This window comes from Podarcis melisellensis (assembly GCF_964234715.1).
Source record: "Podarcis melisellensis genome assembly, chromosome: 1".
In the NCBI taxonomy this organism is placed as follows: domain Eukaryota; kingdom Metazoa; phylum Chordata; class Lepidosauria; order Squamata; family Lacertidae; genus Podarcis; species Podarcis melisellensis.
Window position 1 is genome coordinate 102,253,981 of NC_138528.1, and position 11,739 is coordinate 102,265,719.

Below are 11,739 nucleotides of genomic sequence, written 5' to 3' on the forward strand. Positions count from 1 at the left end.
TCAGCTGGCAGGTGCTTGGGCACCCCCCCCCAATCCCTCAATCCCACAAAAAGGAGTCTTGCTGGCTATCCGATCCTGCCAAGCACGGATCATGAAGCTAGGGAGATGTCACAATGCCAAAAATGGGTAAACCTTGCTGCCCTAATTTTTGCAGCCCTGGCTTTTTCTTTTTCCAAAGGCTATTGCTGAAACAGGAGGTGCTTTTCACAAGATGAGGCATTTTTTTTAAAAGGGCATCTCACCACCTGTTTCAACTCATTGTAGTATTGCCCAAGGAGAAATCCTAAAATTTGCTTCAGATTTCATTTGAGGTGAAATCTGGTGACGATCTAGATATGTTCAGAGACCCCTGAGAAATTCTGTTAGTGTTTTCCCAACTCTTGGCTTTCCCTGTTGTTCATTCAAAAGGTGGCGGGAAGGTTCTGAAATTTCCTTAAAATGCTGCTTTAGATAAAATGTGATGACAATAGAGAGACGTGCAGAAAGCCCTGGGAAATTTCACTAGTGTGATCACAGATCTAATCCTGCCCCAAAACTCCTCTTGTTTGTTCTGACACGAAGCACTTGCTTCAGATTTCACTTCAGGTGAATGTCAAATACAATTGGAAATGACCTTCCAACAACTAAAGAAAACAAAGGCATTCCTACAAAATATATCTGAGCCAGAGAATGTGCATATGAATAGTATATTAACCAACACAACACATCGTTACATATTTCTATACCTGGCTGTAATTGTACTTGTTTGCTTTGGCTTGCATAATGTCGGGTGTGTCTGGCATCACGTGAATCTTCGTCTTATCCTTCTCCCACGCATCTATATATGAATGCTATTAGGAAAAATAAAACAAGATAAATCAATGCAATTTGCATTTATACGTGCAGTAATGTTGCCATATTAATTTTAAAGTTGTTTATCTTTTTTTTACACTTTTAGATATAGCAGCCATTTGGTATGATATCACACCACACAGAAGCCATTTTGTTTTATGCCATACACTCAGCAGTGGCCATTTTGTATTATGCAAAACACCAGGGCAGCCATTTTGTTATGCCATGGCCCTACAGCAGCCATTTTGTGACTGGCACTCACAGCACCCTCTCAAAATTCTAGATGTACCCAATTGGTCCAAACAAGACAGATTCTTTTCACACTGGCTAACGACAGTCACCTTATTCATAACACCAGCATTGTGTTTCGCAAGTTCCATGTCCATTGAGTCCATCAGCTTCTTAAATGGGAAAAGGCTTGGATGCTGGCGGTACTTCGAATCACTTGCAATTTCAGTGGCTTTCTTACTCTTTTCAATATCCAGTGACCCAGCAGGACTCCAACCAAGTCCTTTGTACCATTCGTTGTAATCTTGTTTGTATTCATGCTGCAGGTGGAAGAGGATAACACACAGCCAAAGTTGAGCAGCTATAGTTGCAGCAACATAAACCATCTGCAAACGCACGAGAAATATAGCCACTGACTGGTAGTGAAAAGAGAATGCAAGGTCTTACATTGCTTTGAATCCGGTTCATGTTTCTTGCCAGTTCTACATTAATGGCATCTGGCAGGAGGATGTATTTGTGGATGAGCCTTTTGTAGTTGGTGTTGGTGATATTTGCTTGAGCTTCCTTGGCAGCCATGACGCTGAAAGTATCGGCCGGGGTGCTGTACTTGGTCTTGCTGGTTTCGTAGGCTTTCTTGTACTCACGATCCGACTGCATCTTAGCTACTTGCATGTAATGAACAAGCTTTGGGTCATCTTGGAGGCTGCGGAAGCCAACAAGTTTGCCCTTATCCATTTCATATCCCAGTTTGTATTTGTACTGCACAGAAGAAGACAAACAGAACATAAGCAAGGAAGTAAAATTTAATCTCAGGTAGGTTAGAAATGGAACATTTCTTCGTCTGTGATAAATTAAATTAAAAGTGTACATGAGGTTGAATATAAAAACTAATAAAATATGACAGTGGGTCAGATCCAAAGGTGTCGCTCCATTTTGTCCCAGATAAGGCTGTCTTTGTATCAGCTTCCCACCCTGTATTCCCCAGCACCACCTCCCCTGTTGTTCTGGAGAGGACCCCAACCTTCTAGAGCAGATTTTCAGTGGCATAGGAAAAGCGGGACTCCAGACCCATTGGGGCAGTGGGAACACTTTTTCTGCTCACAAAACCTTTGGATCTGATGCAACGTATGAACTTCAGCTTTTAGAGTAATTTAAAATATTTTGGCCTTAAAAACTTACATCACTGGCAATGTCTCGGGAAGCCTTAGCAGCTTTAATGGGGATTGCATCAGCCCTCAGATCATATCCCTTCTTCTTATCTTCTTCCATGGAAAGTCTGTACATTTTCTGTGTATTCAAAGAAACAAAAGAATAAAGGCTTTGTAGTGAATGCTTTTGTATGGAGAGAACATTCCTTCCAACTGCTAGGTAAAGCTTTCTTGACTTTTTTCGGGCTTTCATTTACTTTTTTAAAAAAAGTTGTTTGGAAAAATGAAATTAAAGGTGGACTATAAATACTCTAATAAACTGTGTCAATGGGGAATCATAATGCAGGACTATACCCCGTAGGTAATAGCTCTTTATGCTAGCTCATTAGCAGTTCTTTATCTTTAGCACTACATGAAAGCCGAATACAACCCCAACTATCTACCTAGCCCTCATACTTACATTGCTGATGTTGAATGCATTGACTTTTGCCAAAACAAGCTCAGGGATATCTGGAGTGATGTTAATCTTGATCTTGTCTGCTTCCCAGTCCTTTTTGTAAAGGTGCTGAAAAGGCAACGCAAAACTTATATCACCATCTCTAAAAATCACTTACAATTGTTTATTTTCCTCTAAGAGGAGATGCATTAGACCCTTTTGCTTTGCTACACATTTGAAAAAGCTGCTACTCGAATGTCTAAGATTAATGGGCCTTGTGCAACTAACAAAGGGATATCCAATATTAATCATACTCAGAGCAGGCCCATTAAATCAGTGGATTTAAGTTACTTAAATCCATTGATTTCACTTGAGTTAGCAAAATATCACCCTTGGTTAGGATCCTATATATACCGTATATATATAAACAACCCTGCTATCTGAATAACTGGGCACACCTTTTTAGATTTCAAGTTTTAAAAATCTATTAGCTAACCAATTCTTAATTTAAAAAAATGCAGGCCTACTTTATATTAACAAATGCAGTCAGTGGGGTTAATTTGTTTGTGAAATCGCAGGAGAAGTTTCTGCTCGGCAGCAGCTTTCCTATGCTAGGCTTATTTGCTTACCCCGTCCATGGTCTTTGCGTTTTGTGTAGCCAGGACCATGGGCATAGAATCCATCTTGATAGAATACTTGAGTTTGTCTGGATGCTGCCTGTATTTCTTCTCACTGACAATCTCCATGGCTTTCTTGTTCTTCTCGGCTTCTAAAGATCCCAATGGAACCCACCCAACCCCCTTCATGAACTCATCGTAGTCCGCTTTGTACTGGTTCTGGAGACAAAATGAAATTAAACAGGTGATAAATGTTAGTTAAACTGCCAGTTTATTTTTAATGCAGCCGTGTTTACTTGCAAAAATTGCACGCACTTGCACAGCAGAAAAGAAATCCAATGCATTGTGCCGTGGTTTACTTGTACTAATCAGTTAAGCTCTACCTTTTCAGGATAGCAACTTCATATTTAGCCTGCTTCTTTGTAAGCATTTCAAAACTTAAAAATGCATACTAATATTGTGCTGTATTGTTGCTTTTAAAATTATCACCACAAAATTCTTTACACAGTCTTCTTCAGTCTAAGACTATGCACATTTATTGAAACACATAAACATTTTGCAAACATTTGCATATATGGTTTACAAAAGTACATAACTTGTCTCTTTCTTCAGGTTGTACAGTCTTTCTGACAAATCAGGTACATTTGTTGTGAGACAAAAAAATTCCTTCCAGTAGCACCTTAAAGACCAACTAAGTTAGTTCTTGGTATGAGCTTTCGTGTGCATGCACACTTCTTCAGATATCTTCAGGTATCTGAAGAAGTGTGCATGCACACGAAAGCTCATACCAAGAACTAACTTAGTTGGTCTTTAAGGTGCTACTGGAAGGAATTTTTTTGTTTTGACGATGGCAGACCAACACGGCTACCTATCTGTAACTGGAACTATTGTTGTGAGACATTAGTGCTGAGTATAGTATAAGGTTGGGGAAGAAGGGGGGGAGAGGAGGGGGGAGTAGTGAGGCTTATATTCGTTTGTACAGTGCACACTGTTGGGTTTTGTGTCAGAGTCAACTGGGTAGGTTCTCTTTCTATTCGTTTATTACATTTCCTTGGTAGTGAGAGGTATTGGGGGCAGGGTGTGGTTGGTTGTAATTGGCTGCAGTGGGGCTTGTTTGCATTTGTGAGGGGAGGGGGAGTCAGGAAAGCTTGGACATATGGATTTGGAGGGTTAAATAGTCTAAATCTATAATTCAGTGGTTTTTCAAAGTCTTTTACTTACATTACTCTGAATCTGCATCATGTTTTTGGCCAGTTCCAGGTTCATAGAATCAGGCAAAACATTATACGTGTGGATAATATTCCTGTAGTTTGTATCCGTTGCCACTTCCTGTGCTTTCTTGGCTGCCACAACACTGAACATGTCAACTGGGGTGTGGAAGCGGGTCTTTGACTTCTCATAGTCCTTCTTGTATTCACGCTCCGACTGCATCTTAGCAACTTGCATGAAGTGCACCAGTTTAGGGTCGTCTTCCAGACTACGGAATCCAATGTGTTTCCCTTTGGCTTGCTCAAAGGCTAGTTTGTATTTGTACTGTAAGTAGAAAGGTGGGGTGAGGGGCAGGGGGAGAAAGAAACTCCTTTAAGACTACCACCTTACTGAACATGGCAAAACAACCATTTTACATTTCAAATAAGTTTATGAGTTTTTATATATATATATATATATATAAAAAAACAACTATAAAATTTTCAAAATAAAAAGGCTTTGGGAACCATTATTATGCATAAGGATCCCCAAACAGCAAACAGTGGGATAGATCTTGTTAGTGGAAGCACTGTGCAAAGACCTTCTCTGCTTGTGCAACAGGGCTTTCCTTCCCCCAGCAAACTCTGAAATGCGTTCTGAAAGAACCCCCAGAACAGCATGCAGGAGAGTCATTCCCTCTGGCAAAATTTCCCTGATAGCACATTACGTTAGCACAACATTGAATTCCTCCCAAAGTGCTATATTCAAAAACTTTTATTTATCCCCTTGCCCATTTAATAATAAGTGAAACCATCAACCCAAAGGACTTGTATATACTTCAACCACAATCTAATAAAGTACCCTTAAGCTCTTTAAAATCAGTAAACCTTATTTTGCATGCACAATTGTGGCCATAATTTAGGGTAGGGATTGCTCTAGAGTAGGGCCATCATTAATCCCCAGTAAATTATCTCTATCTTTTCTTCATTGATGTACATCCGTGCTAGAGGTAAATGCAATGGGCACAAAGAAACATATTCTTGCAGGATCGTCTTTGAGTAGGTGATTTTCAAAAGCCATGGGCTCCAAACAAAGCTTATGAAAGCAATAGTATAATAAGAACCATTTCTCAGATTTGCCCAGGTGGACTCAGAGAACATGAGGTATCCAAACATGGGAGGAAGGGCTAATTGAGAATGGTAAGTCTCGGGATAAATCAGTCTTTTCTCATGAACGCAATGGAAAAATGAAACTTACATCACTTGCAATATCTCTTGAAGCTTTGGCTGCTTTTATTGAGATAGCATCTGGCCTCAAATCATAGCCTTTCTTTTTGTCTTCTTCCCAGCCAGCCCTGTATAGTTTCTTTTCAAAAAAAGGAAGAAGGGAAGATTGGTAAAGGGGAGGTTGTAAATTAAAAACAAAACACACTTCTCATATATTAGGTAGACAGAATGGGAGGTAGAATACTCTTTGTCATTTGAAATCTTACATCGCTCATGGTGACTTGGTTGAACTTGGACAAGATTATCTCTGGTGTGTCGGGCATCACGTGAATTTCTGCCTTCTCTTTGTTCCATTTTTCATTGTACAGTCTCTGCAGTTCATAAAAAAAGAGTAGACTTAAAGATGTGGCTTTCTGTTTTTACTTTTGCAGGTTGCAAATTATCGGTTGATTTGGCTTACACATGCTCGGCCATTAATGCACACTGAATTTTTTACACAAGCCCCTCTGAAATAAATAGAGATCCTAGCCTCCAGAAGAAGTTACAGATCAGAGGGAATCACCACCTTGCAGAGATGACTCTGCAAATCAAAACCCGGTCTTTGGGTTTACCACATTAGGTTAAATTTTCTTACAAAACTCAATAATGTACTCCACTTAAGTTTTTAACAATGCAGTTTTCTTGTGCTCCTAAACCTTCACAAAGGCAAGCATAATTGTCTGATTTTACTCTGTGTTTACGCACCATGGCACAAGACAAGTGAGAAGGGGGGTTGGTGTGAATCTCTCAGAACAATCGCAGGCAGGTCTACTAAAAAATGAGACCTACTGAGTTCAATGGAACTTATTCCCAGGCAACTGAATGTAGGAATGAAGCCTCATGCACTTCTAATCCCTGCTGTCCACATCCATGAAGACACTGGTCTGCAATGATTCTTTTTTGTCCATGTGGCAGATTTCACTACTGTGGTATCTTGGTTTATGAACATAATTCGTTCTGGAAGTCCATTCTTAAACCAAAGCATTTTTAAACCAAGGCGCGCTTTCCCATAGAAGCAGGGGACTCAATTTACAAATGGAACACACGCAACAGGAAGCGGAACATGTTCTGCTTCCAAGGCAAAGTTCACAAACCAAAACATCTACTTCCGGGTTTGCAGTGTTCTTAATCCAAGTTGTTCATAAACTAAGCTGTTCTTAAACCAAGGTACCACTGTATTGTGAAACCATCAGGCAACTGGCTGCTGATTACCAGCGTTTCTCCCAGCAGCCAGAGTACATATTTATTTTACTTTAACCATATTCTATTATACTTCAATTGTATATAATAAATCAATACATTTAAATGTAATTGCATTTAATTATTTTTTGAATATGCATTGTGCGAAGTTAGTAGTATTTTCTTTGGGTCAATCTACTGTCCAGCAACTTCATCAGGTACACCAAAATAAATCACTTCTACACAAATGACTCAGGGTTAGTAGTACTTCTAGTAAGTGCTAGTATCCATTGGTGCACAACACTGAGAAATCACACCTGTTAACTTTGACTCTAAACTCTTGAGACATAAAGTTTATATTTCAAAAATGAGCCATATCCCTCTGAGGTTTTTCTTTCCTTTACCTTGTTCATCGTAACAGCATTTTGTTTCGCCAGCACTTGCTCCATAGCAGTCATGTCAATAGTGTATTTCAGCTTGTCTGGGTGCTGACGGTATTTCTTTTCGCTAATGATTTCGGAGGCCTTCTTTGCCTTCTCCACTTCCAGAGACTGGATCGGCACCCAGCCTACTCCTCTCAGCCAGCTATTGAAATCTGCTTTGTAAAGATTCTTTAAAGGAAGGAAAAAATGGAGAATAATTTGATGTGGAAAAGATCTGTTTCAACCTTCACAATACCCCAAAGCAATGATTGTGGGCTTAAACCGGATTGGAAGATGGTTGTGTCCATAGGAGCAAACTGCTAGGGGCTGAGGGGGCCTGCCCTCCCCAAAGTTGATGGGCATTGCTATTCAAATAGTGTGCATTGTGATCAATCATGTGGGGTGGGGCTTACCTGAGCCCCCCCTCCCATATTTTACTCAGGTTGGCCCATTTGATCATGTGTGTGCGGATAAGATGTGTTTGAGTGAGGTTTGTGTCTGGATAGCTGTGTCTGAATAAGGGTCTGTGTGTGACAGAAGGGAGGGGAGAGAGAAAAGACTGGATTTCCTCCACCCACTTTTGACTTTGGCCTTTCCGTTTTGGTCCTTGGATCCACACCCACTGCTGCTCATGCACCACTCCCTCCATCCACCTCAAAGGAATGGGATGTGAGCCCATCTCTCCTGCTCCACCTTTTATTGAAGTCCATTAATTCCAACAGGTTAACTTTGGCTTGTGTGGGAAATATTATTTCTAAAAGTGTGATGAAAGGAAGGGATACCTGATCCCAAGGTTAGGTTAATCTGCCTTATCTGAACCCGGGGGAAAACTCAGAACAGATGCAACAGGACAAAAGCCTAGCAGAGCATCCTACCTTGAGACTTCCCAAGCTGCTAACAACCTCCACAACCTTGTTATCACCGTGGGATTGCTTTATTACATATTTCAATTATGGTGGCTCATATGTTAATGATTTAATGGGAATATTTTATGGCTTATGTTTTTACTGTATATTTTAATTATGAATGTCTATATTTTAATTGGTATAATTGGTGTTTATACTTGTAAACCACTTAGAAACCCATCTTGGCAATGAAGTGGTATATAAATTAATTAAGATATCAAGACAACCAACAACTACATCTTCAAAATACATACATCACTCTGAATCTGCATCATATTTCTTGACCGTTCCACACTGATGTTATCGGGCAAAAGGGTATAATTATGCAGAGATGTTCTATAGTTTGTGTCGGTGATCACTTCCTGGGCCTTTTTAGCAGCTATCACACTGAACATGTCCATGGGCAAGTTATACTTGGTCTTGCTGCTTTCGTAGTCCTTCTTATATTCACGTTCCGATTGAAGTTTGGCCACATTCATATAATGGACCAATTTAGGATCGTCTTGCAGGCTGCGGAAGCCAACTTGCTTTCCTTTATCTTTCTCATATGATTCCTTGTACTTGTACTAGGGGAAAATCAAGTCAAAGGAACAAAAATCAAACAGGCAAACACTCATTCTGCACACTGGGGGGGGGGGAACCAGTAGAACAACAGTAGATATTTGTTATTCTATTGTTGTCTCCACCCTTACTGTTACTTTCTGGCTATCACACCCTTTCCAACATTTTAAAAGTAATTTTAAATTTGTGAATATTTAATTATTTTGACCTAAGTCCAGAACACTATATTTTCCACTTTCTTGGTCCCCTCGTGTCCTGCTTTCCCTTCCCTTCCCTTCCCTCCAAGCCTCCTACCCTCTTTCTCTCTGGAGGTATTGGAGGTGGCAGATAACTATAGTCCTAGTGCTTTTATTTTGAAAGAGAAATGCTGCCCAATCTCCCAGATTTCCCAGAAAAAGGCCCAGTGTTCTCTGAGGAATCATCACAATTAGTCACCATAGATGGCCAATGTCCAAGAAAAAATTATAAGCAGAACCTGGATGGTGCCCTGGTCTTCCTTGTCCCACCCCACCCCCAAAAGGAGCTTGTCTCTTCCTGCTCAAAATTTCTCAATCGAATAATGAATTGATTAGTAATTCCCCCCTACTGATGTAGATGCGTTCCTGAGAATAACAGGGTAAACAATGAAAAATTTGATTCTGCTGAACAAATAATATCCAATTAACTTCATTAAATGTTCAAAGGCATAGTTTTGAGGTGGTTCATCTGCATTGCATGCATAAGACCCCAGGTTAAATCTTTGACACATCTCAGGTGGCAGGGCTAGAGAGGTGGGGAATACCTTGCATTGGATCCTAAAGGGAGTCATTCGCTAGGCAGGCAAATAATCTGACTCAGTCAAAAGCAGCTTTAGATATTCAAGGCAGTTCTGAATTTTTATCTAGATGCAACTTACGTCACTGGCAATGTTTCGTGAAGCTTTTGCAGCAATGATAGGAATGGCATCCGGCTTCAGATCATACCCTTTGGCAATTAACTTCTTATAGTCCGCTTTGTAAGAATGCTTAAAAAGAAGAATGAATATTCATAGTAAGAAGAATCGTAGCAGCACAATCAAAGGGCAATATTATTCTAGTATACTGAGCAAAAACATCCATGTGGGTTTCTGACATTATTAAGGATGATCCACAAGATATGTGTATACAGCAAACACAATGATATCATTTTTAACAATATAATAAAAAAGGGTCGGCAGCTTCACTCCAAAACAGAATCCCCAACTATTACTGCTACCAAGACACAAGTGTTCAACTAACATATAGAGAGAGAAAGGGAGGGGGAGGGAGAAATGTGTAAGGCTAATAAAACTAAGACACATAATTCACTTTCTGAAAGATCAGTTTGATTTCTGCTTATCAAATACTCACATCGCTTATATTGTAGGCATTGACTTTTGCTTGAATAAACTCAGGAACATATGGATCCAAGTGGTAGTTGTGCTTAACTTTCTCACCCTCCAACTTGTACGTTATCTAAAAGGAAAACAGCACATGCATCATTTCATTGGCTTGGCACACCGTACCTCATTGTAGATTTGGGATGAATGGACATGTCAGTTTCAGTTCTCTCAGCTTCTTATCCAGTTATCCACACTTCTGCAGCAATTTGTGAGAGAGAACCCTGGCCAAGGCTCTGCAGGCTGTGGTTAGCCAAATGGGCAATACAAGATAACCTTGGCAGGAATGTCTTGAAGTTAAGGCACTGACTTGCAACCACGGTGAACATTTAGTGTGAACACTTTCTATCTCGGCAACACTACATTGGTACCTTGGTTCTCAAACTTAATCCATTCCAGAAATCAGTTCCAAAACCAAAGCGTTTGGTTTCCCATAGAAAGTAATGCAAACTGAATTAATCCGTTTCAGACTTTTCAAAGCAACCTCTAAAACATCAATTTAACATGAATTTTACTAACTAACGAGACCATTGATGTATAAAATGAAAGCAATAATCAATGTACTGTACGATAAAATAAATAAGACAGTATCGTAGATGATAAAACTGAAAATTTAATTCCCCCCCCTGCACTGATGATATTCATTGTTTGGATGGGGGGGCTTTTATCCATTTCCGCAGTCACACAATCAATCAATCAGTAGCTGAACTGGGTTCCACACAGTCACAAAAACAAATTAACCGAAAAAGCCTCAAAAACAAAAACGCAAAATAAATAGCAAAAACAAAAGCACCAAACTTAATCCGTTCCAGAAGTCCGTTTGACATCCGAAACATTTGCAAACCAAGGTGCAGCTTCTGATCGGTGCAGGTGCCATGGAAACAATAGCCGACAACCGCATCTGACGTTTGGCATCCAAAAGACGTTCGAAAACCAGAACACTTACTTCCAGGTTTTCGGATTTTGAGAACCAAGGCGTTTGAGAACCAAGGTGTTTGAGAACCAAGGTACCACTGTATTCATTGATAGCGGCAATGGGGACTTAAAATATTGCAGTGGCACGAACTTACATCACTTCGCTGTTTGGTGTTGTGTTGCGCCAAAACCATTGGCATTGCATCCATTAAGCTTGTGAACTTGAGTTTGTCTGGGGGCTGACGGTACTTCCTTTCATTTAATGCATCTCCAGCCTTTTTAACTTTTTCTACCTCCAGAGAACCTAGAGGACTCCACCCAATTCCTTTGAACCAGCTGTTATAGTCTTGCTTGTAAATGTTCTGAGGGTAAAAACAAGGAGCAATTCAAAAGACAGACATTGAGGGGATAACATTTTAAAAGAACCAGAAATACACAGCAGTCTCATTTCTTTCTAGAATAAATACATTGCATCTGACGGAATACATCTGTATCTACCAGGACAAATAAAATGTTTGATATACAGACCAACTATGCCACTCCCGAAGTGTCATCTGTGTAGGCTACTTGTTATACATGCTGCAAAATTTCAATGCCAGTTCTCTAAAATTTTATTTGAAAACACCTCTCCCACCCAAATTCTATCCA

The 11,739-nt window shown here is 40.0% G+C and overlaps 1 protein-coding gene across 50 annotated transcripts in view; it reads right to left on the reverse strand.

The window, feature by feature from the left end:
* Positions 1 to 11,739, reverse strand: part of NEB (nebulin) — a 153,449-nt gene that overhangs the window by 101,292 nt on the left and 40,418 nt on the right. For all 50 annotated transcript variants that reach the window (XM_081927821.1, XM_081927807.1, XM_081927808.1 and 47 more), the window contains 14 exons: positions 11,247 to 11,453; positions 10,148 to 10,252; positions 9,676 to 9,783; positions 8,474 to 8,785; positions 7,297 to 7,503; positions 5,941 to 6,045; positions 5,706 to 5,813; positions 4,482 to 4,793; positions 3,273 to 3,479; positions 2,668 to 2,772; positions 2,239 to 2,346; positions 1,507 to 1,818; positions 1,173 to 1,379; positions 726 to 830 (listed from right to left, as the gene is read on the reverse strand). In XM_081927821.1, coding sequence (XP_081783947.1) covers positions 726 to 830; positions 1,173 to 1,379; positions 1,507 to 1,818; positions 2,239 to 2,346; positions 2,668 to 2,772; positions 3,273 to 3,479; positions 4,482 to 4,793; positions 5,706 to 5,813; positions 5,941 to 6,045; positions 7,297 to 7,503; positions 8,474 to 8,785; positions 9,676 to 9,783; positions 10,148 to 10,252; positions 11,247 to 11,453 — 2,508 coding nt within the window. The remainder of the gene's footprint in view (positions 1 to 725; positions 831 to 1,172; positions 1,380 to 1,506; positions 1,819 to 2,238; positions 2,347 to 2,667; positions 2,773 to 3,272; positions 3,480 to 4,481; positions 4,794 to 5,705; positions 5,814 to 5,940; positions 6,046 to 7,296; positions 7,504 to 8,473; positions 8,786 to 9,675; positions 9,784 to 10,147; positions 10,253 to 11,246; positions 11,454 to 11,739) is intronic.